General features: G+C 45.0%; 1 protein-coding gene across 1 annotated transcript; it reads left to right on the top strand.

Annotated features, from left to right (window-relative positions):
• Positions 1-2,568: 2,568 nt before the first annotated feature.
• On the top strand, positions 2,569-5,388 carry LOC120458343 (protein odd-skipped). Its single transcript, XM_039645959.2, has 2 exons — positions 2,569-3,274; positions 3,451-5,388. Exons 1-2 carry the CDS (start codon positions 3,202-3,204, stop codon positions 4,569-4,571), a joined length of 1,194 nt encoding a protein of 397 aa, XP_039501893.1. The 5' UTR covers positions 2,569-3,201; the 3' UTR covers positions 4,572-5,388.
• Positions 5,389-26,415: the final 21,027 nt, after the last annotated feature.

Genomic DNA, 26,415 nt, shown 5'->3' with positions numbered 1-26,415 from the left:
TTTTTTTTTTTCGCAGCGCAGGAGGGCAGGACCTCCGCAAACAATGGCAGGCTACTAATGTCGAGCAGGCCGAGAGTTTTATAGTTTTTTATGACTTTATGGCCGAGCCAATGACTTCTTTATTGGTGCAGGTCCTTGGCCCATAGCACCAACGACTCTCAGGTCTTTCCCAATTATTTTTTATGGCCATCGTTCCTGCTTTCCGCATCCCACGATGCGACTTTGGTTTCCGTTTCCGAGTGCCGGAGGATCTCTCGCGCGTCTGCCACATGCAAATAGTGGACATAGACATGTGTTTCCCCCGGGAGAGAGAGGGCTAATCCTTTTGGCCAGGCCATGTGTTGACAGGCGCAACAACACAACACGAGAATAGTAACAATATTAGTAACGACAACAAATGGATGGGATGGGATGGATGGATATAGCAGGAAGTCAGCCAGTGCGATGCCATATATCATGTGCTGGGAAACATTCGGCCTGTGTCTTTCATGTGTCTCCACTCCGCTCGGTGTTTATCTATTTATTTATTTATTTGCCTTTGTACACTTATGACATGATGTTAATTACCGCTCGCGACTCCACAGGCCGAAAGGCCAGGTTACTGGGTACTTGGTACTGGGTACTGAAAGGGTGGGCGGAGTCCAACGGGCCAGTCACTTTGAAATGGAAAAGTTCGCCGACTGTTTGCCAACCGTCAACAGCGGCGACAATTGCCAAACGCCGAGGCTAAAGCTGTCAGACACTGACAAACCGACGGCACATCCGATCCGATGTTGAAACGGATCGAAAATCGAAAATCTACAGAACCAGACACACGCACTCTGGGAAAAAACGTCCTGCGCAGGACCTTCGGCTATTGATTCAGCCTGTTTGATCTTTTGACTCTGCGCCGCTTGGGAAAGTTTGTACTAAATGTTGTGTAAATATTGCTTAATTTAATCCAACCCAAAGTCAATCCTGCCAAGCAGCGCTTGTGACGAAGTGTGTCGCAATGGGCTTAGTCTCAAGATCCTGGGATCCTAAGTCCGTATATGGGTAAAACCAGTCAATGGGAATGTTTCTTGTTTTGCCAAGTGAAAGGATTAGCCGCAGATCCATTGCGGAAATGCTTCAACAGGAAAGTCGACAAGTCAAAGTCATGGGAATGTACGGCATTCGGAAGCAGGATAATAGGATATGCATTATACATGTTTTGTTGGAATTGGGAAATATATTACAGTTTGCGGAAAATCCAACCGAAGAATAGGACTTAATTTGGAAGCATGTATATAACATGTGAAATTTTAAGATATTTATTAATGAGGAAAATTCCCTTGTGTACATATGAGTGGTTCCTATTCTTACTGCTTCATAGCTATGAACAATTTCTTTGGCATTTTATCTGATTTATGAAAAATACGCTTTATTTGTAGTGCCTTAAATATAGCAAGACCTAGCAAGCTATTATAGTTAGGGCAAATACATAAATTAAAAACCTAGGGATTAGATGTTTTAACTCAAACTAATCTTTATCAATAATACCTTGTTTGTGCTATGAATATAACTATTATCCAAGTGAGCAGCATGAAGCATTTCGAATGAGGAACTCATTAAAGATGATTTGACAAGCCCGAGTACGATGCCAACTGAAAACGGTGAAAGTTCACCGCGGTAAAAAAATAACAGCTAAAATCTATTTTTAAAAACCTTTTAAAAAAAATACCATACTGGGGAAACCATTTAATAAAACTAGAAAATAAATGGAGGTGTCTAAAAGGCATACTTAAAACTAACCAATTCAGTACTACTATATATTTTTAATGAAGTCCTTTAATGGCATTACCATAACCTCAAATTCGTCGCTCATTCGCTGTAAAATATGTGCGGCATATCCTGCCGGAAACCCTTTTAAAAACCAATCAATTTTCGCTACAAACGGCCATTTCCACCCACTCGAAACTTTTATCGCCATCGCTTTGAAGCGGCTAATTGAATTCCAGATTAAAGTGTAAAGCGAAATGTGCGGGGGAATAAACAAAAAACAAAAAACTGATTTGTATTGCAAATTAAAATTTAAGTGAAAACGAATCAGGCGCAAACACAAACAGGGACAATATGGTAGATTACAATATCCTGCGGCGCAGACAGCACGACATTAAAAAGGCACGAGGACGAGCGAGTGCTGGCGGGGAATGGGCATGGATGTGGGCATGGGCATGGGCACCAGGATGACACAGGACCTTCGTGCAGCTGCTGCTCCTGCTGATGGCACATGCGCCTGGGAGGGCTGCCTTTCAGGATTGGGATTGGAACTGGGATGCGGGCTGGACTCCAGCGATGGCTGCCTGCCATCAGCGGCAGCAGCAGCAGCAGCAGCAGCAGCAGCAGCTACAGCTACAGCAGCAGCAGCAGCAGCAACAGCAACGGCAGCAGCAGCAACTACGGCAGCAACATCGGCAGCAGCAGCAACACCAACAATATCCCAGGCTTGCGACCGTCAGGCCAACGGTTTCCGCTTGTTTACTGCATGAACGGAAAAAGCCAAGACACACACACATATATCCATTCGCATCCAAAAGGCACAATCGCACGCACAGGCACATCCATAAGATAGCAGATACTGAGGGCCAATCCGAGAGCAGCAGGTAGGCGTGGACGTATCTACCATTTCCAAACAACTTCAACCCCGCCACAGGCAGCTGCCGTTGGTCGCCGCTCGTCGCCCTCCTCCGCACTTCTCGGCCGGTTCAAAAACGGGTCGCCCTGCCAGCAGTTGCAGTCAGTTATTAACGAGCGCTACTCCCAACAGCAACATCGCTCAGCGGCAGCAGCAGCAACAGCAGCAACAGCAACAGCAACAGCAACAGCAACAGCAACAGCAACAACAGCAGCAACACAAGTCACTCAAAAGCGAAAGAGAGACAGGGATATACAGCAGTTCACTCGCCTCGTTTCACTTACGATTACGATTCTCAAGCGTTTGAGTCGGAGAGCGGCGAACGGCCAACGAATTCAGTTTGTGTCGAGACGTTGTCGGTGGCACGTCGCATCCAAAAGAACGCTCAGCTGTGCAGCTGTGTATTAGATACTGACAAAAGATACACACACGTTAGATACAAGTGCGAAGCAGCCAAAGTGAATCGTGCAGTTCGCGCAAACTAAACAAAACAATTTGAAGCCAAATAAACTAACTACAAAACGGCCAACAAAGACAGTCGAAGAATGTCTTCCACATCGGCCTCGCCCATCAGCAACATAACCGTGGACGACGAGCTCAACTTAAGCAGAGAACAAGGTGGGTTCAAGTTCAAAACTCGGGCTCAAAACGAGTTGCCAGCTGGCAAATGCCGACGGCTAAGCGGATTACTATCTATACCATGCTGAAATGTTCAATAAACATTTGAAATTGAACAATTGCAATTTATGTGAACCGAAAACTAACCTAGCGCTTATCTTATCCACTCTTTTTAGACTTTGCTGAGGAGGATTTCATAGTGATCAAGGAGGAGCGCGAGACGAGTCTCTCCCCCATGCTGACGCCCCCGCACACGCCCACCGAGGAGCCGCTGAGGCGAGTGCATCCGGCGATAAGCGAGGAGGCGGTGGCCACCCAGCTGCACATGCGACACATGGCCCACTACCAGCAGCAGCAACAACAGCAGCAGCAACAGCAGCAGCAGCATCGCCTGTGGCTGCAGATGCAGCAGCAGCAGCAGCAACATCAGGCACCACAGCAGTATCCAGTTTATCCCGGTGCCAGCGCCGATCCCGTGGCCGTGCACCAGCAGTTGATGAACCACTGGATCCGCAACGCAGCCATCTACCAGCAGCAGCAGCAGCAACAGCAGCAGCAACAACATCCGCACCACCATCACCACCACGGCCATCCGCACCACCCGCACCCACATCCGCATCATGTGCGTCCCTATCCCGCTGCCCTCCATGGTCTGCATGCCGCGGTGGTGGGTCGTCACTTTGGAGCCATGCCCACCCTGAAGCTGGGTGGTGCTGGTGGAGCGAGTGGTGTGCCCAGCGGTGCCACTGGCAGCAGTCGCCCAAAGAAGCAGTTCATCTGCAAGTACTGCAACCGGCAGTTCACCAAGTCCTACAATTTGCTCATCCACGAGAGGACACACACGGACGAGAGGCCCTACTCCTGCGACATTTGCGGCAAGGCCTTCCGGCGACAGGATCATCTGAGGGATCACCGCTACATCCACTCCAAGGACAAGCCCTTCAAGTGCAGCGATTGCGGCAAGGGCTTCTGCCAGTCGCGCACCCTGGCCGTGCACAAGGTGACCCACCTGGAGGAGGGTCCACACAAGTGCCCCATCTGCCAGAGGAGCTTCAACCAGCGGGCCAATCTCAAGAGTCACCTGCAGAGCCACAGCGAGCAGAGCACCAAGGAGGTGGTGGTGGTGACATCCTCACCAGTCACCTCGCATTCCGTGCCAAACCAGGCATTGAGTTCACCTCAACCTGAGAATTTGGCACAGCATCTGCCCGTCCTGGATCTATCCTCGTCATCCTCGAGCTCCGAGAAGCCCAAGCGGACGCTGGGCTTCACCATCGATGAGATCATGAGCAGATAGATTGAAGGAACAGCGAAACCCGGTATCCGGTTTCTTTTGAGACATTCTAGAAGAGATTCAGAGAGCTGGACGGCCGCCAGGCATGGGAAATGCCTGGAATGGAAAACCAAACCGAGTCCAGCCCCCGCATTCTGGCCAAAGGTGCATGTGGAAAATCCTCGCCAGCAACTCGCAATCGCCATCGCCATCGCCATCGCAATCGCAACCCAGTGAGCAGAAGAGCAGTAGAGTCATCCTCCGTGCAATCGGTTCTATGTAGCAGAACCCGAATTGCATTAAACAAATGCCAAAGTCAAATAGCAGAGGAAAACTGATGAAAAATCCAATGAAAAGTATTGCTAGCACAAGCCTCCTACAAAACAATTCCAAAATACACACACACACACACACAACTGTAAACTATAAACATAAATAAATAGCAATTAATTTAATATGTAATCTAACTATATATATATTATTGTACCTTATAGTCGTAGTAGCCCATTCAGTTCGTAGTGCTTATGGAGTAAACCAAATGTTATGTTACAATAGTTCAATAGTTCAATCACACAAACACCTCAAACCCGCTTTGGTTATTGAAAGACTGTTTTAATTATTATATTTAAATAGTACTTGAATAAATCAATCGATCGATTGTTTAATGTTAAAACAAGACGAGTGTCATGATTACTTACTGTTTAGACTTAACAACTTAATTGTCGCTATAGCAATTGTGACCAAGCACAAAGATACAACGATCTCATTATCGTCTATATGTACATGCTTCAAACATTCGTATTGATATGAAGTTATCACAAAAATGAAACACTTAAATATAAACGCAAAGTAATTTTCAACTGAAATTTAATAAGACTTTTTATGAACGCGGGTGGGATTTTTCTGTTTCCAATTACTCAACTATGGCAAGTTCCCATCTTCTAACTTATCTTTATGGTGTTAGTTATTTGAAAAGATTTTAGCATCAGCTATTCAGATTACTATCTGCATATTCACATTCCAAGCAGACTGAACGATTTTGATCTACTTTTAATCGCTGCGAAATCTTCCTTATCGAATGACTCAATCCCACGCCTTCCTGATTTGGACTTTTTCTCATGCTGCGAACGTAACTCAGTTGACCGAAGTCGTAGGACCATATAAGTTGAACCATCAAACAGCAGCTGTCAAAATTTATTAACCATCTGAATATAACTCAGTTTTTATGCAGATCTCGATATGCAGATCTCGCATTTTTAAGCAGCTCTATTAATTTTCAGCTTGCCGATTAAGTAAGCAGAAGTCATGCCACCAAAAATATTCAAACTGTCGCATCAGTTAATTTATGAAATCGCATCGAATTGAATTTGATGCCAGTTTTGCTATGATTTTGTGTTGACTCGGTTTCGATTTCGGTAACACTATGGTTATTGTTTAACTTTGAGGTGTGGTCCAAATATTTATGGCCTGTGTTTCAGTTTTAGTTTTCATTGTGGCTTCACTCGAAAATCGGGAACGTGCCAAATGCCTTGCAAAAGGTATGGTTTGATTTCCTTTAATGTGGGTTTTCATTTCTAGTCTTTTTTTCTTCCTAGCAATTGCATTTCTCTTAGCACGCTTCTTACTCAGAACTGTCAATTTGAGATTGTGATCTTTGTCTCAAAATCGACCATAGGATTGTCTTTAATTGAGGCCTGAGGTCGCACTGCTCAGCCGCGGGGAACCCGCATGAGGGGTCTGCATCTGCCTCATTTGCTGCTCGATTTCAATTTTCATTTCCATTAGCATTTTCCATTTTCTCCACCTTGATGACATACTCTCGGGCCTTATGGCCATGTACAATTGATTTGGGCCCGCTCATTGTGTTGGCTTTGATTTTGCATTGTTTTCGGACCAGAAAAGTGCCAACGTATTCGCCAATTGATGTCTACATAGATGTCTTTTCTTTTTCTTTTTTGGGCAGGATTACTTTTGACAAGTATCCTGGCCGCGCCCCCTTGGGCATATCCTTGCATATCCTGCTGATTTTGGCCAAACCTTAACCTTAGCCTTATCTCGCCGAGTTGGTCGGGTGGTCAACCGAACGCAGGACTTGTGTTTCGTGTTTTGCAACACTTCGCCGCAGGCAGTCCAAGGACCTCGAGCATCTTGGTGTCCTGGCATTTCGACACACCTTGTCCATAATTGCACTGCGTACAACCAAAATATTTTGTGAAAGTCGCAGCGGGTGGCCGAGAGTTATCCCGACCAGATTGATATGTGTCCGCATGGGGTTGTGTGTCCCTTTTTTTTTGGGCCATTTTGAGCCACAATTAAACGCATCGGTTCCGCAACTAGGGTGGCATGCAGCTCCGTGTCCTGTGGATGTCCTGCCATTGTGAATTGTAGTGGCAATAGTGGCAGGACGTGCTGGAAAGTCGCCTGCCAAAAGTGAGCCATTTACTGCCACAGGGGCAGTCTCCTCCCATTTGCTGCTCCTACCGAGCATGCAATTTTAATGAGCTGCCCGGGGGAAAAGGATCGGCTATAGGGGAACATCCCATTGTCCAGGACACGTTCGCACTTGGCCCTGTTCGCCTTTTTGGGTCGGGACCACCCTGAAAAGCCAGAAATAATGTTGTAAGTCGGTTGCTCGACAGGTCGACTGGTCAACTGGTCAACTGGTCAACTGCTGAGGTGTTCAATTAAAACGTTGCAAATCAATTTGGCATCGAATCGAATCGAGGACACGCTTAAAATGGCCGTTGACAGAAACACTCATAGATGATGATGACAGCATTACCGCAGCAACATAACTCGAAAACCATCTAAAACTATACAAGAGTTGTCAAGTGAGCCAAGCCCAAAAATATATATATTATATATATGTATGTATATACAATGAAAACTTGTCTCTCGTAATTGTACATTGTCTAGATTGTCAGCTTTAAAAGTGGTTTTGATATGCCGACATCGCAACGCCTTTTGGCCCACAGCCACAGACATCGTATTGCCACTTCAGCATTTCCATACACTGGCACTGGAATGCGAGGATCTAAACAAATGTTTAAAATTGTATTTTATTACAACATAAGTCAGCAACTACGGTTGAAGTGGCAGTTTCTCCACTGATAATAGATACTTTTTACTAGAACCACGTATATAAATCATAGCTAATGTGAATGTCATTTGCATAATTCGGAAAATGTCTTCTGTTCAATGTCATATGTCTATAATATATGTTCATATCAAGGGCCACATTAATCATTTCCCTTTCAGATAGTTAAGGTTTAATGGAATATCATATATTGGGAATGAAAATAGTGCAGTTACTCATGCTCGGTCTTATCGAAATATTTCATGAGCACTTGCTGGGAAAGTACTTATACGAAACCACTTCATAGAACACAAATATTCAACATCATACTCCAATCAGCACCCTTGAGAGCCCCCCTTTCAGCCACGTCTCTGCCAAACAGCACAGCACTTGATTGTTGCACGAATGTCGTTTGTTTTTTTGTTGCTATTGTTGCTGTTGTTGCTGTTGTTGTTGACTGTGGCGCACAGTAGTCGCATGTGTCACAATGTCGCAGCCTAATTGCACTACACGCGTAGTTACTTAGGGAGGAAAAGATCGGAAAACCCGACTGACAAGCCTTTTTTCCCCCCTTCGCAGACAGGCGACGACACTAAAATTGTTGGGGAGATACTCAGATACTCAGATACTTTGGTACGCAGATACTCAGATACTTAGATACTCATATACTCAGATACTCATATACTCGACTAAGAACCAACGACGAGCACTCGAGGTGAGTTCAATTTCGAGCTCACTGGGTGTTCGTTTTTATGGTCGTCGCCACTATCGATCGGCTATTTTGACACTTTTGTTTTGCCTAAGAAGGTGTTTTAAATATAACTTACTTAGGTCCGAAGCAATCTTAACTGGCCATAACACACAGGCAACCGTCTGGGAGTTGGCACTGAGAGAAATTCTTAGTTTTTAGTTAAAGATTTTCCTAAAGATTAAATGTATAGGTTCCGAAAGGATGTATTCTGGTAAAAATGATTTTCATTTTGAGGTTCCTTTTCCGAGTGCACCTCTAACCATTTAATCGCCCGAGGCTATTTTTCTGCCCCGACTTTTCCGACTTTTCCGCCTTATCAACACGGCTCAATCTACCCGAGTCAGTGCATTAATTGACACCTAGAAGTGGAAAACGAAACCGGAGAACCCTCTGCAGCGCAGAAGAAGATGCCTGGAGACAGGGGACTGTGCTGTCAATTAGGTTGCTGAATTTATCGCCGGGCACAAATCAGTTTGGGAAATTTGTTAGGCCCGAAAATAAAGTTAGCCGGGCTAAGAGAGCGATCAATTTTATAGACGACGGGCATGGAGGTCCCTGGAAGTCCAGTCGATAGGGGGATCTCACCTCCTACTCCTGCTCCTCCCAGTGGGAACTTAATTGAATTACCAGGGAAAAAAACCACAGATAAAAGTGGAAACACCTCGGTATCAAGTTAGTTAGTGGACCATCTTCCATGGCTCTTGACAACTCTTTTGTTTTGTTATGGCTGCGTTTTCACTTGTTGCCCCGCTGTCCGATGTCCGCTGTCCAATGTCCAATGTCCGATGTCCGCTGTCTGTTTTATTTTTTATTATTTCATTCTCGGCTCTTTGACATTTTAATGCGCCCGCTGGCTTTTGTGTGATGTGAGCTGAGCCCTCGGTGATGTTGGCCACACACAGCAACAAAAGCGGGCCAATGGTGTGATGGTCATAATCCGATATAAATAAGACATTATAAGAGGCTCCCCATCCCAAAGCAGGATCTTCGCGGGCCCTGGGAATGCGTAGTATACTCACAGTTCCATTCCCATTCCCATTCCATTTTCGGGATTACAAGGAATCGACGACATGTGGCGCTCAAAGCTTTTATTTCTTTGAGCGCTGCAAATGACCAAACCTGATTGACTCACGGACCACCTAACTAGATGCGTTATGTCCTGCCATCAGTCATCCTCGAGTGGCGCAGCAAAATCGAAATATCGCGGAAAGTGAAATCAAAGGTGTTAGCAGGGGTGGAGTTAACAAGTTTCAGGAGGGAACTATAAGCTAAGATGGAACTAAGACTTAATGATTATAGTATATGATACATCTAGGCAATGAAATGGGAACCAGATATTAGGGAAAACTTTCTCATCCTTGCTTTTTTTCACTTTAAACAAGGAAATCCTTAGCTAGAAGTCTCCCTTTTCGCTGCCTCCAAACACCTACGCTCCTGTTGATCTGCTGGCAGTGTTGATCGATTGGTTTCATCGATTATGGCACAACAGTCAACAGTCTCGGCCTGGTCTGAATGTTTATTTGTTTACTTGTTTGTGCCCCGCACACGCAAACAACACGGATCGGAATCGGATTGCCAAGGGAAACGGAATGGACAAAACACATGATCAATTACAAGTCGGTGGGGCAGGTTCCCAAGTACCGAAGTACCAAAGTACTTCGTTGCTGCCCCGCTTAACCCTCTGTTGCCGCCGTTCCCCGCGTTTAACCCCTCGCCACAGGCATGCGCACAGCTTCTTTCACTTATTATTAAAAGTAACAAATTATTTTCAATTGATTTACACGCTGGCAGTTCAGCAGTTCAAAAGCGTACACCCGCGCAACCCAAAAAAAAGAGAGGAGATGTATGTATGTGGTGTGTGGTGTTGTGTGTGGTGTGTGGTGTGCGGTGTGTGTGTGGGGGAACAAACCTAACCCAGCCAAACCCTGACCCTGAAACCCCCTGCCCCCCTTGGTCGACGTCACTGGCTGTTGATTAACCACTCACTGGGAACATTTAATGTGTAATAACGATTTGTATCCGAGCACAAAGTAGTTATGTTGAAATTCCTTGCCGCCGTCGCAGTTACCATCATTAATCATACGAATGTGAATCTTTTCAGGGAGTTGAAAATCGGGGAGAGCACCTACATCCTACATATACATGTACGGTGGGTTCACATGGCCAGAAGATCTTCCGAGTTCCGAACAATGATCTTGGACCAGGCGATATTTCATATTCATAATCGGTTCGTTGGGCTCCAGCGGGGGCAGTTGGGAATAGTTGGTTATAGTTGGGGGTACCTCCTCCTCTCCTCCTCTCCTTCGCCTTCTATGCCCCGATTTAACGCCCCGACATTTACATATGTTTGTCCCGCACCTCGGAACCCCCTGAACTTCAACCTGAATCTCATTGGCGTTGGCGTTTGCCAGTGAACGTGCCTACAAATTATGTTTCTACACGTTTACATGCCTCTGACATGCACTGCAGGGCGGGATCGCTCACTGAGCGAAAAGTCGGGGTGTGAATGCTTCGAATGGGTAGGTTTTGCATACATAGATATATCTATTAAATCAATGAACATGCTGACTTAAATATAAGTTGTAATTTAATGGGTGATAGCTTTAGATGAAGTAAAAATTATTGGATTTAATGCTTGCCATTCTCAGCTGCAGCTCCTCTTTTCTCGCTGTGTGATCGCTCGGTTTCTGGCTGGGATTCGACTGGGCCGCATCCACTCCACTGGAGCTGGGCTGCATCCGAGCCGGGCGGAGCAGGGATGAGTTCCCGGCTCACCGGGGTGTCCCTGGGCATCAAAGTCAAAGCCATCAGGCCTCATCGATGCCTCGTCATCCATCCCATCGAGCCATCGACAGTGTCGGCGGATTTTTTATTTTAGTTAACTTACCTTTTTGTTTTCCTTTTTTATTCGGCTCGGACTTCGACTGCGGTTTGTTCTGCTTTTGTTATTGTTTTTGCTGTTGTTGTTTTTTGTTATTTTTGTTGTTGTTTTGGGTGGGTGCTGCCTACCCGCTGCGCGATCATTGGGTTCGTTGAGCTTTCTACGTTAATTTGTTAACAACAATATAAGCGATACGCAGAACGGGGCGGGGAGGGGCGGGGTGGTGTCGCAATCGCAATCGCAATCGGTGGAGATGTGAGATCATTATGATATGGTAATTATCCGCCGATTGATTGAAGAGCGTTGAAAATTTGCCAAATTTCAACTTAAATGCTTTTGTGCATTCTCGATTGAGATAAGATATCTCGAAGATAAACGATTTCATAAGAGATTTCGGCGGCATTTCACCAAGTTCCTAATATTATATGTAAAAATCCCAATCGTAATAGTTTCACTTGTTGTGTATTTCAAGCAGCAAACATTATTCAGTTTCAGTTCCCTTTTACTTATTTAGATAAAAGAAGCTCTCGTAGAAAATCCATTAATATGAAGTATAAAATCTCTCTCTTTCATTCATAAAACCAAAAAATCTATGCGAAAACCTATTGGGATGTGAATGAAAATCGATTCCCAAGAAGATCCAGCGACGCAGAATATGTATGCTATGTAAATCCATTGATCTGCTGCATAAATGTGAATGAAGCCGGCGGCGAATAGAATTGTCTGAATAGAAGAACCGTTTCGGCCATTTTCACATGATTATGGGAATAGCAAAACAAAAGCCCAAATAATAAAAATCCCCACCACATCCCCACTTACATTACATATGCAGCAATCGTAATTCCCTTTTGCCTTTCGTTTATTTGAGCCCCCCTCCGAAATCTCCTCTTGGCCAATTCCCAACTAATTTCAAGTCCATATTGCATGATGTAGTGGGTACAAGAGGCGATTTTTATGTTAAGCACAAGGAATTCGGGCTATTAGCGCCAAAGGATTTTCTCATGGTTTAAAAATACTCAACGTGCGACAAATTTAGCCGCCGGCCATCTGAAGCACGAAAGCTGCACGCGGAGCACACAGTCGATTCGAGTGGCTCGGCGGCTGGCTACACAGCGAGAAAAATGTGAGCACTGCTTATTTTTACAAATATTTTAATCTTTGGAAAGCGTGTGTTTAATCTCTGAAAAACGTGTGCTTAATCTTTGAAAACCTTAAATCTAAGTAGTGGCTGATTTTCTTTCAGTGCCTCTCGGCGGAGTGGAGGCGTTCCTTGGGGGGAGGTTTCAGGGGCTGGGGGAGGTGCTGGCCGGCTGCTGACCGGCTGTGACTGGGACCCGGAGCTTGGAGCTGCTCCAAAGCTGGGCCTTTGGACTGAGGGCTGGACAGGCCATGGCAAACGGGCTGGGGCACAACACATCTGATTGCTCGGTAGGCAGCGGCGTGCTTTATGGAGGGACAACCCCCATCCATCCCCAGCAGCCCTCCCCCGTTTCCCCGTTCCCCTGTCCCTCCCCCGCACCAAGCCCCAAAATGCCCCTCCACCTTCGGGTCGCCCATGACCGGTCAGAGTGCGATGAAGGGGTCAGGAGCGGACTCGGGTCCAGAAATCGATTCAAGGGCGGTAGTATATGAAGTTCAGGGCAACCCTTAGAAAAAGAAGTAATGAGAGCATATAAATATTTGATTAATTTGATAAGTAAACTACTTAATCTGTTTGTTTGCCTTGGTAACTATAGGGTACATATGTACATCTTCCTTAAGAGTAGATTATTTCATATACTTTTCAATTAGTTGCAGCTTTTGCCAGCTAATTCCGCGCCTGACTTTTCGGACTCCAGTCCGCCTTGGCCGGGGCATACAATTTAATATTAAAGTCGATAAACATTTTGACCACGGCAGTTAGTAAGCAAACGTACGATCCACCTACTCGCCTTCTTTAACGGCAGCCAAAGTAAGAAAACCGAGGCTTTTGCGGCTGCTGAAGCTGCAACTTCAACTTCAGCAGCAGCGGCGACTGCGGCATCGGCGGCACCGCCATCATCATCATCAGCATCAGCAGTGGTCGTCCGCAAAGACGTGGTCGTGAACCGAGTTTTGGGGTCGGGACTCCAGCTCCAGAGACGCGGACTCCCAGAGACGCAGACTCTGGCCGCGGAAACTGGTGAAATAAATTCAGAAACTATGCCAGCCGAGCAGCCAGCGACTTGTGGTCAACTGATTGCGCCACAGATTCGCACTTAGTCAGTGGCTGACTTGGTTGACTTGGCTGACTTGGCTGACTTTTGTGGTCGATTCCCGAAGGGTGTGGGTATGGGTTAAGGCTGGCCAGCAAAGGGTTATGGTGGGGAGGGCTGTCGGATTTGGGACATAAACGGGGGCGTGTTGAGCGCAAGTCTGGCGTGGCAATGAGCTTTGGTAGTCGCCAAAAGTCGAGTCAAGTGTGCCAGACAGGGCCCCAAAAATAAAAGCAACTAAATTGTACAGCAATATTGAAACTTTTGAGTACTTAATAATACATAAAAATGCATACTTTTTAATGAGTATTTAATAAGCAGAATTTATCAGTATATCTCGTGTTTATTTATAACCAAAGATATATGAACATTTGAATACTTAAGCATTATAATTTACACATCAAACAATGAACCTTGTGAATTTAATTACACTTTTGAGTTTAGCTTTACTTGTAAATACATTTGATTTGAATTTGATCAAAAAAAAAAGAAATCAAAACAATGGCAAGTTGCTGGATAATTTGCGTCGGCAGTGGAGCTTCTTCAGCGCACGCCCCAAAGCCGAAAATCTGGCTCCACCTTCGGCATTTTTTACGCGCCAGGCTTTCCTGCAGCCCTGGCCAACACATACTCACTCATGTAGCCGTGCCCGATTTATATATATATATATATATATATAGGTAAGTATATGTATGTATGATCGAATAAAGCTGGTTCCTGGACCTCCGAACCAACGAGCGAACGAACGCTTTTCGAGAAATCAACGTCCAACGCGATTGTTCCCATGCAAGTTTCTACAAATATTTTTTTGTGAATTATTACCTTCGTATTTTTCCAGTTCGCGAGGAGTCAAATTGGTCGGCACACGCTCGAGGGCACACGCCATTTCCCACGGAGCGCATTTATGGTCGCTGGCTGCCAGTCGTCGGCCAAAAGAGGCCCAGAATGGCTCAGAAAGGCCCCCGCCCCCTTTGTACCCCTTGTGATCGCTGATCGGGCATCGGACATCGCAACTGGTCGGTTGGCTGTAAGTGGAGTTATAGGCAAAAGTGCAGAGCCGCCTGGCAAACGGATAATAAAAGTATAAAGCCCTGGCCGGGCAGATGGCAGGTGGCAGGCAGACTTCAATTAGGGCCCCACAGCCCCACAGCCCCACAGCTCAATGCGTAATCAAATCTTGGTCAGAACCCCCCTTGCCCCATTTCCCTTTTTAGCCAACTGTCAACTGTCCGGATAATGTGCAATAATTGCCAACTGCCGCAGTTGCCAACTGTCTCGCAAATCAAATATCGCTGCTCCCCTCCGCTGCGCATCCAGCTGCGAACTTGATGCCCCCCAATGCTGAGAGCATTTTCGGCCTACACCTTTTGTGGCTAATGGGACCCCCAGATCATGGCCAAGGTGCCATGGAGGATGCTTTCTAGGCCCGGCTCAATTCGGCTCCCATTCTCATGCCCGTGTGCATCCAGAGTCGCCGTGGAAACCCACGCATTTTCAATCGGCTTTTTGGGGTACCAAGTGGTCTAGGGTAGATTGGGTTTTGAAATATGCTAGTTAATTTCTATTTCATAATTATCTATTATTAGCTAATTAAGCATTTTAAGCATGTGATATAAGTAAACTGCTATAATAAGTTATTTTCTTTTCAATAAGCTGATGGATACTTTAAGGGGGTACCCAGGGTTCCAGCAATATTTCTCACCATCGCGTTTCTACTTCTGTTGCGACTTTTTTATGTTTTTAATTGGCTTGTCGCTGGGTGGGAGAAGGGGAGGCGCCGCAGAAAGGGGGGGGGGGATTCTGGGTGCAGGAACAGAGACAGCAACAGAAAAGAAGAAGGATGCGGACATGGATGAGGAGTCATGTAACCCAATGGTCTGGTCTGGAGACACACTCGCACAAACACGGGGACAGGGCTAATAGAAGTGATGTCGATAGCACTTAAACACGATATCCGTTTCAATTTGTTTGGATTCTTCAATTTAAAAGGTGATAATTTTCTACTTTATGGCCCTCGACATGTGGGCCACCCATAAAACTGATATCGGAGTAGTGCCTGTCTCAGACCCAGTCTCTCTCTCTCTCTCTCTCTGACCCTGTTCGCTGTCTCTTTCTGTGTCCCTACATCCCTGAGTCTGTAACTGCATCTGCTGCACTGAGCAAAAATCTAAGGTCCCTGCGGGTTTATTTGAGCAACTTAAAGTAGGTTCTAATGGGAAGAGCAGAGCTAATTCATGACAAAAAAACCAATAGGATTTATCGGTTCATTGATAATTACTTATTGTTTACCAGCATTTTCTCTTAGTGCCGCGAGTTTGGGACAATCTTGTCCATATACATTCAATACACGGCCAGTGTCAAGTTCGAGCCCAGTTCGATTCTCGTTCTTGGGGCTGCGGACATGGTATCACTCGCTTAATTTGTTATTCGCTGGTTTTCACACTTGATAATTGTGGCAGTGGTGCGGATAAGAAGCAGGCTTCTCTGCCCATAGCCACAAACATATATATATGTATATATATATACCACTATAACCAGGTACCAGCATCAACCATCGGCGGATGATGATCATCATTGACCACTTTGTGGTGCTGGCTGCGCTCTGTGTGGGCAGTTTCATTGCCGTTGTTGATGTGGATGTTGTTGCGGCTGCAATGACTTCAGTTTATCAGTCGTCGTCTCCAAGTGCGGGGAATGTCTATATCTTTTCTTCTTTTTGCTGCTTTAGAGGCTTTTTTCCTGTTTCGTTGTTCTTTTTTTCTCTTTGATTGCCAAACTGAACTTTAGCGATTTAATGCGTATGCACACAAGACTCGTAAAACAAACAACAGCCACACCAACAGACACCAGAGTCTCTAAAGTCGGAGGCGTTTTAGCATCGCGTTTTAATGGCCAACTAAATCAACAGACAATTAATTAGACATTCGACTGTGACAATGAACGTGGCTCAGACCAGAAACGCTCAAAACCAAAAAACGTTTTCAAACTGGATTGGATTTACAGTCGCATACGTAGTTGGAGAATCATGATCTGTTATGTTTGATGATGCAAATGCAAATTGCTTTTGGCTCCGCTGGGTGGTCTGGCTCAGAATTGAATTCAACATGGAATGGAATGGAATGAATGCCGCGATTAGCATAACAGATCTCGTGTTTTGTCTGGCCAACTGATAAGCTCGAATTTTTGGGACTTAAATTCGGTGATCGAAGGGGGGAAAATCGTAAAGCTAAGGTTTCCTTTCAGTCCAGACAATGAGTCTATTAACAATGCCAACGAAGTGATGATTTGTCAATGGAGGCATTAAAATTTATTCGATTAGCAGGTTTAATAGCAAGCAAGTTAATCACAAATATTTCAAATACATGCCCAACAACTTCCTAAAAAGAGCCCACCCTCCAAAATTCTCAATTCTATTACTTATCTAGTGTCGATCGAGTGTGGCTCTTGAGAAATTATCCAACCAAAAGTCGAGTCCCTGCCCATCTGCAACATTCAACATTCAACATCCATACAACATGACATCGTTGGAGGCGGCGGCCTTCTCTGAAAAGCCCGACAATCGAACGAAGAAACCGAGCCGAAAAAATACTACACAATACACAATGCGAAATCATATCACTAGACATGGCTTACAATAACAGAGTCCAACTTTGACTGAGTGCTGGAACTTTTACAGTGAATAACTCGCTCTCCAACAATGATATTAAAAATAACAATTGTCTTCAGTGGTCTTTAACACCCGCACCGCTGATAGACAACAAAAAAAGCAGCAGAGCAGCAAAGGCAACACGAGGAAGAGAAACACTTGAGTGGCACATAAAAGTCACATCGACAACTTCGATTGACTAAAGAAAATATTGTACATGAACAACGAATTCAGCCAAAAGCCAAAAGCGATCGGATCGGTGGGCCAACCAGCGGCGGGCATTTCTGAATATCTGAATACCTGAACAATCATAAAAATAATGACGTTGCACATTCCGAGAGCAGCGCACATGAGATGGACCGACCGAGTCCCAAATCCCCAAGCCCCTCGCTCCAATCCCCCAGCTTCAATCCCCCAGCTTCAATCCCCAAATCCAAAAGAAGGCTCCACATCGTCAGCTGCTGCCGATGATGAGCTTTTTCAGCCACACAGCAAGGGAGCTGCAGTTGGCCAGAGCTCCATAAATTAGTGATATTGCATTATTATGAGCGGCGGCATGGCGAGGTCAATGCGGCGTATGCGCAATTTTTGCAGAAAGCAACTCTCGCAGGCTGGAAATGCAGTTTGCTGTACTAGGAGATACCTTAGAACTAACTTTTATGAATTAAATGCTTATAATTACTCATTTAAAATTAAGTTAAGTTTGTTTAATGCATCTTATAGATCAAGCCATATATAAATTACTTAGTTGCTCATAAGGAAAGCAATACATCTAGTTTAATTTCGTAAAATAACCATAATATTGAATATATTAGCTGCCACCTTGTCCAAAATACCCCACCACTTTGGGAAAATTGAAATGCCGTGCTATTGCTTCCTTGGAAATTTCAGCATCATGTTGTGATTAATGAAGCATAGCCGGAGCCCAACTATTGACAGCTTATCAGAGTTCGTCTGCCGCCTGCAACGGAGTCCTCTGTCCATCTCTTCATGGGGATGGAGATGGGTATGGGGGCAGTTTCGCTGCCCAAGATGAGGAGTGCTCCGCGTGGCCAATTGTTGGTTTGCGTGTTGCGTTGACTAAAGACTTCAATTCGGCTTCAATCATTTCATTTAACTGATGATCCGACTGCCGCCGCTGCTGCTGCTGCTGCTGCTGCTGATGGTCGGCATTTTGCTAAGCGTTTCGGGATTCTCGAGTTGGAATTGGGATTCCTGTTGGTGGCATCATCACGCAACTGCCATTTGGATCGTTTTGGCTACCATAATATCATATTTGAGGGGGGGCGAGAGCCTTTGGGGCACTTAACTACTTTATAGCTCCCTCAATATCGCATACACTTGTGAAGATCGAATCGAATGCAGGAGTTCTTTTATGGCCCCTATAACCCGGGGCAACTAGACGACGCAGACACAAATGTTATAGGATGGGGCCTGTTTCTCGATACGCCCGGCGATATGGTCGTAAAAGCAACGGTATATGTCCGTTGATATTCACCCCGTTTTATAGGACTGAAGACGTCACAAAACCCAAAAACACAAATACCCAGAAACACGAACAAAAAGAATGGACAACAGATTTTCAAAACGCCACACAATCAGGGGCTTCTTCTCATATCGCACTTCTGCTAATAACCCATTTTAATTGGCCATCAACAAAAAGTTTGTGGGCCCCGAAGGGGGCAAGGGAAAACGGAAAGCGGAAAAGCCACAAACGTGGCTAAGATTATGGATAATAGCTGTGACTCGGCTTCGAGTCGCGTATCATTTCATCGGCTCCATATCCATATATCCATATATCCATATCGGCTATAAATTTCTCTATCGGTTTGGTTTGGTTTGGTTTGGTATGGTTTTTGTTTTATTTTCGCCATTGTGTGGGGCCTTCGATAATATCATCGCATTCGGGCGTGGAATTTATCGTGCCAGTTGTAGGAGTGGGGGAAATGGAAGGGGGAAGGGGGAGGGGCGTTGGAGCTCCGATATCAAGGCGGCGGGGGGAGCAGCAATATTTCACAGCCTGATGGATGGCAGATAGATCGCCACACAATACGGGATGGTCACCTACCGATGGTGTGATATATAGACTCGGGCGGTGGCACACATAAATCAGACGAGCGGAGGAAAAACCATCGAAAACTATTGATAGGAAGGTAATCAGGGGGTTTTTTTTTTGTTAAGTAGACGTGAAACCTGCTGTTTCCTGCAGGATATTGCCCCTCATAATGATACACTCTATTGTAGTTAGCAGCATTCTTTGAGCTCTCAGACAAATGCAACTTTCTATAGGTTGTAGAACCAGAAATATCTAATTTACCTACCGAAATAAGTAGAGTTTCGCAGACACAAAAACAGGCAATTTCCGCATAAACTTTCTTCCCAAACTAAAACTTCTCACACTGCGACCGCTGCACGCGCGTGAACTGTGACCTTTTGGGAACTTGGCAGCGGCTCCTTGGCCGCCGGCAATAAATGCAAAATTAAGTATTCAAATTCACAAGACGATGCGAATGCGAATGCGAATGACTGGAAAGTCGCCGTGGCCAAAAACCGGAGCCGGCCCCCGATGATGATAATGGCGGCAATAAAGCGAATGGCAACTGAAATCGCACAAACTGGTAGTTGGCTGGGCTTTTAAGCCCTTTAAACTTCAATCAAAAAATTCTCAGGCACAATAATAATAATATTGTAATTTGGCTGATCCGAAGAATGCAGCGTTGAACGGATACCTTTCTCTGAACCTGGCTGCCTGGCCAATCCTTCCTTCGGATGCAGATACCTCGAATCCGACAGATGCCAACACGTAAACGATTCGCAGGCAGATTCGCAGTTGCAGGAGGAGCCAAAGACGTATAGCTACCAAAATTGCCGGGGCCGAAAAAAGGAGGCTTTTATGGCGATGCGAGAAGAGCCGAAAAATTCTTTGATGAAATTTCCTTCGTTTCCCACTCCCGTAACTCTTTTGGCCATATACAAATTGGCTGGGCCATTAGTCTTGGCCAGAAAAGTAAGGGAACACTGGGGAACTTAAACGTTTTAGTGGCTGCGCTTAAGACTTTTGCCGCAATTTTTCCACTTGAGTTTATTGCGGCATTATAACCCTAAGACCAGAAAAAAGGGAAAAACGCGAAGAAGTTCCCACAATTTGTTGTCGCCCCATTTCGATGGGCTGGCTATTCATTCGATTCTGGTGAATCCAGATTCCCTTTATTTGGAATACAATTCGATTAGAATTGACTTCTGTCGAGCGCTCGAAGTGGTCGAAGTGGCGGAAGGGCGAGAGAGCCCGGGAAAATACTTTCACGTAATGCAACGAAAAATGGACATCGACCGATAACAATGAGCCACATTAATTGTTTGCCATTGTACGGCAGGGTCCCCCTTTTCTTCAGTTTCTTTTTTTTTTTTTTTTTAGCTTCTCAGGACAATGGAAACGCTGACGCGGCCAAAAAATGAATTCGAAGATCCATGCAATTCCGATGCCACAAGTGTCTCTCGGTCTGCTCTTCTTTTTTCACGCACTTTGTGAAGTGGTTAGATAATCCATTGTTTACGGGGGATGATCGTCCAGAAGAACTCAGCTGAACTGAACTGAACTCAAACTCAAACGCAAACTCAAGTTGAAGGAGGCCGAAAACCGTTTGGTCATTTTGGCAGCGGGAAGATATCGGAATCGATATTGAAATTCGTCTCACGTTTGTTTCTTGTAATTGCAGCCAACTTGGCAGACAGCCAGGCATCTGGATTGGTCACGGAATGAGTGTTGCATTACTTGGCCAATGAAGCTACTGAAGTGGAAAATATTCCTTTAAAGTTGGTCATAACATAAAAATGTAATCAAAATTATTTAAAACGGTTTTATCAATAGAACAAATGGGTAGCTTGGGGTGAAAAGTTGCCTCCAAACAAAACCATCCCCGATCAATCAAAACCCGAATGGCATTCCAATATTTCCCACCACTGGCAGGACTGCACTTGACAGTAAACTGGGTTGTTTACCCATTTACCCAACACCGCCATTACCATTTCATCTTAATCTATCAACCCACCTTTCAAAACCCCAGCACCATTCATACATTCATACGAAACAGATCCATCCATCGATCGCAAAAGGCGCAGAAGACGCAGAAACGCTTCAGAAATCAAAACTCAATGGTAGTTTCGACAATCGCATTGGGGCGTTTTAAGAATAACAACAATAACTAAGAAAGGAAAACGGGCAGCATCCAAGAAATGAAATCGAATCAAATGATGTGTATAAAATGAAAATAACACAAAGGTAAACACCAACAATAATAAAGTCGGCTGGGGGAAAAATGCGCAACAGAAACCATACAATAAAAACCAAGAAAAATAACTACAAAAGCGCAAAGTATCCACAATGCTGTTTCAGCAGAGGGTGAGATGTTACTGTTGTGCACTGAAGGAAAATGTGGGTTATTAACCGTTTATTGAAGATATTACTAAAGAAAACCATAGATAATATTAATACCAAATTTGACGCTTTTGGTTTGGCTTCATTTGGTTTTCTTACTCCAAGGATGTGTATTTGTTATGTTAAGCATCGCAATGTATACTTATACATTGTTTTCTCTCAGTGCATCTGCTGGTGTTGTTGGCCATGTTGCTGTTGCTATGTTGCCGTGTTGCTGGCGGCGCTGCAGACAAGCAACATCGAGCGAAGACAACAACATGCGACTGCGGAGGGACTGAGACTCTTAACCTTTGACGCCCGAACAATGAAGTGGTTAAAAGCAAGACATTAACACACAGACACACAGGCGGAGCAGGGAGCAGGGAGCAGGGAGCAGGGAGCAGGGAGCAGGGTATCCCGGACTTGTAGCACTCGAGTGGAATGACAGAAATTAGTGAAATTTATTATTGATATCCACTTGAATTTATAGAGCAGCGAACAAAGCAGGCAACCCTCACCTCACCTCAACTCACCTTTCCTTTTAGCCGCATAAAAGGTGTATCTTTGTTGGCCGGGCGGTGGCGTTCCATGGCATCTACCTATTTTTCAGCTGCTGCAGCTGAAATTGATGGCCAGAGAAGCGAAGTGGATATGGATATGGTTTTTGGCCCGATCTAATGCGTGTGATAAACAGGTTCGCCTGGTAGGTGTCGCTTGGCCCATAAGTTATGGCCCAAAGACAATAAAATGCACACCGGGCAGCAGCGCTAATAGCCGATAGATACTTGACTCACCGCTGCGATTCCACATGAAACTGAATTGAACTCGAAATGATCTGATCTGATCTGTTGTTAGATGCGCTTTCTTTTCGTTACCAACTTGATTTGGCTTTATTGTACTATATTGAGCCACCCAGAACACCCGCAGCAATATGAAATAACCAAAAGATCGGCAGCAGCCGTTGAATTTCCGAGAAAAACTTACGCACAACAATAGAGTTATTTAGGGCCGCACATTATTGATTTGAAATATCACACGAAATAAGCAAAGTGCGCGTTGAAATAACAGGCCAGATCATCGCTGGCTTCTTGGCCACGAAACCGCTTGGGGCACTCAAAGAAAATGTTTAGTTTAGATACTAATTTCTAAAGAATAATCATCTCTTTATGTTTGATATTTTAGAGATATCCACTACGTTTGCATGTGAATCATACATATATCCTAAAGAATATATGATTGATATGCATTGCATCTGAAAAGTCATGGAGCTTGTTGGCATAGAGTAACTATAGTTTCTCACAGTGCATTTTGCTAAGCGGTAAAAAGCCGCCACGCTCCACACTTGAGTTCTGATGGACTCGAGTGCTTGGGGAATGGACGCGACTCCACCTCAAGATCCCAGCCCCAAAACTGAAGACGCAAGACTCGAGACCACAGAGCACAGAGCAAAGACCACAAGACACCCAAAGCCCCGAGACAGGGAGGAGCACTCTTGAGAGACCCTCGTGCTCGTGCCCCGTTTCAAATGTTTCGTTAAAAAAGAGGAATTGTGGAACCTTTAATTAAACGGTGGCCTAAAATATGCAAACGAGCCGGAGTCTTCCAGTCTTCGAGTCTTCGGCTCTTTGGGTCTTCTTTTGGAGACGTGGGGGCCAGTGCGGCTCATAACTCATTTGCGAGCAGCTGGCAAGCAGCACTTTGCATACTCAAGGCGCTGCTAAACGGATCACGCCCCACTTTCAACACAGATATGTGTATATCCAAGGATCAAAAGTATACAACAACAACCAATAAAAAAGGGAAGAAAAAAAGAAAAGAGCACACGTCCTTCGGGCATTCGCTGATCTTTTTTCGGCAGTCAGGTGGGAGGATCCATGCGGGCAGAGGCTACTGGAAAAAGAAGAGCCTCGAAATTTGCATGGACCGTGAACATTTTGATTATGGTTTTGGTTTTCAGTTTGGTTTTCGGTTTCGGTTTCGGTTTCGGTTTCGGTTTCTGGACTGCCCGAAAGAAATCTCATTTAAAATCGATTTATGCAGGAATTAAAATTCAGTTTAGCCGGGCAACCCTTTTCCTCCTCCAGCTATGCCCGTTCCCATTCCCATTCCCCACCAAACTGTCCATCAGCAGCCGGACTCTCGAACTCCGACTTGGACTCGGGACTCTCGGTCTACGAAGTTGAGAAATTAGTAAAACTCATTTTGCATTTTTAGCCTCTGGGCTTAAACTTAATTCGGAAGCACAGCAGGAGGTTCTAAGTAAATAAATGTGCCTCGAGTCGGCGGAGTCTTGGCGAACTGCAGAGAGCCCGGGGTCTTGTGTTGGTTCGTTTAATTTGCATTTTATTGCTGGCAAAGAAGGAGATCCCGACCTGGTCGCTGGAATTCTGCGACTGCAGCCAATTAAGCGTATATTTGCCACGCTTTACAGCTTTCCGCAACCATTGAGCCTGCGTTCCGTTCGCCATTCTTCGAAATCGCAGTGGACCGACTGCTCTACTTTGGCCATACGGAGATAAAAATGATTAAAAGCCTGCTCCAAACAGCCAGACAGCGTTTTATATTAATTTGTGTATTATCTTCCTGGGACGCTGCCTTGAGAAATTGAAAGTGAATGCTTTTTGGCGCTCGCATTCGTATAAAGGGGCAGCAGGAAATGAGTTGCCAATAGAACAATCACGGGTCACCATAGGGGGTGACGATTTCTGATTTGTTTATGGCCCAGGACTCTTGGCCAGTTGCCTCTGCATATCCGGTAGGATTTCGCATTTGTAACCACACAATATCAGGAGTTTGGGATTTCAAGGAAAATATGATTTCTATATGGTGATACAACCCATATAAAGACGCTTTCACCCCAACCTTGCGCATCCATCTAGGCGAATCACCCCAGTAACCAATCGCTTTTGACCCAATGCGAATGCGAAATTGAAATACATTTCTTTCTCACGTAGTCGCCTGTCATTAGCTCAATCAGAGAAACGTTAAATCGCATCGCGCATCAATTTGGCCATTTAGGCCTTTGGAAAAACACAGAAACACACACAGCCAGCCAGTCATTCAGTCAGTCGAGCATTTGGCAGGCAGGAATAAAGCGAGACAAGCGGTGACCGCGAACACGGAACGATGCTTTATGTTAGGGTTTGGGTTTGGGTTCGGTTTTGGTATCAGACCATCAGGCACATGACTTCCTATATGTACAGGGAAGCCTCAACGAACACTACGAACTAGCCGCAACTCAAAGTATGTCAAAGTATTTACTCAGGCTTATGAATAATGCTTAACTAACTAAAATGTATTAAGAAATTTCTATCATGAACTGAGCGTCCTTCTCCGCGAAGCTTCACTGTGGAACCCATGCCCCACTCAGCGATGCAAGACGAAAAGGCTTCGGCCGTCACTCATTCAAGCCATTCATTCAGTCACTCAATAATTCGGCAGTTGTACGTCTTTTACTACTTCTGGCCGCGAGAAAATTGCAACAATTTGCCATTGTTGCCGTACGGTTTTTGCCCCGTTTTGCTGCAATTAATTGACAATCGCTGTGCCCCTCGACCCCAGGATCTTTCGACTTGAAGACCACCACACTCTCTTCGCAGTCTAAATTTGAGTTTGAGCATTTGTGCATGCAAATTGTATTGAACTGATTCCCACGAACTGTTTCGACTTGGCCAGATGGTTTCGATTTGATTGGACCAGTTCTTCGTTCTTCGACCAGCAACTCGGTTTTGGATCGGTTCCGATCGGATCTCCTCCAGAGGCATGCAAATCATTCGCGGAATGTTTTTTTGTTTTTTTTTTTTGTTGGTAGGGAATTGGAAACATTTCACATTCGCACTGTTCTTGGCAAGCAATTGGCATTGCATTGAATTGGGTGTGGGAATTCGAGTCCGAGTGTGATGCATAATCACTTGGGACGTGGCCCAAACAATTCAGAAATTGGCAACCATGGCGGAAATTCCCAAGATATTGCGTGCCTCAATTCGCGAGTGGCGCCAGCGCAGAAAAAAGGGGAAATTTATAGGATTTACATACATAGCGCAAAGGTTTTGAGTAGATAAGTAGATAGTATAACTAGTAAAGTTAAAAAGTTATTGTTTAAACACTTCCGTTCCTCGTTAGCTGATGCATTATCGCGCTTAGTACATCTCTTACCAACTTTTCTACCAACAAGCCGTGTAAGCCGAACCCATATTGAAGACCCTCCGAACAAGTTATCCTACTTTATTCCATAATCTATCAATTTCTCGATTTTCAGTACTTTCCCCTTCCAGCAACCTGAGAAGAACCACACATATTTGCAGATGAGCCAGGCCATGCGCCAACTCATTTGTTGTTTGCCCGCTCAAGAACTATGTCAATAAACGAAAAGATTTCAAGTACTTTCAAAACAACAAATACGATAAATACGATGGGTCTTGACCTACGGCAAAGATGAAAGGCAACCAAAATATTAATATTCTCTAATCCATTGTAATTATGATTCCCGGCCATTGTTTGTCGCAGGGCAACGCAACCTTCGGATAAAAAAAAAAAAGACAACAAACAGTTCGCAGCGAGGTCTTTTCAATAGATCAAATTACCAAGTAGATATGTCAATTCCTCACGTAAAACGCGATAAGAGATCTGCGTCAAAAACGGGGAATCGAAGTTGGAGAAGGAGAAGTAAAAAGCAATAACCGACATCTAACCACAAAACTATCGACTGCCGCCTGTCTTTTTTGTTTTCCCCAGAAAACCCGGGGCCTCTAATCTCTGTCAGGGATTATAGTTGGTCCAATCAGGGGCAACGCCTGCGGCTAATGAGCTGCCGTCTGTTCCAGGGAATCCCAAAAAGAAGAAATACTGCGCCTGAAACTAAGACTG

Source organism: Drosophila santomea, chromosome 2L (genome assembly GCF_016746245.2).
Source record: "Drosophila santomea strain STO CAGO 1482 chromosome 2L, Prin_Dsan_1.1, whole genome shotgun sequence".
Classification (NCBI taxonomy): Eukaryota; Metazoa; Arthropoda; class Insecta; order Diptera; family Drosophilidae; genus Drosophila; species Drosophila santomea.
The sequence above is the reverse complement of the archived record's forward strand: the minus strand, read 5'-3'. Positions and strand labels throughout refer to the sequence as shown.

Excerpts from the sequence above, each read along its gene's own strand:
- LOC120458343 (XM_039645959.2), top strand. The coding sequence starts at position 3,202 with ATGTCTTCCACATCGGCCTCGCCCATCAGCAACATAACCGTGGACGAC. Across the intron at positions 3,275-3,450 it reads CAACTTAAGCAGAGAACAAG|ACTTTGCTGAGGAGGATTTC; the intron begins GTGGGTTCAAGT and ends CACTCTTTTTAG.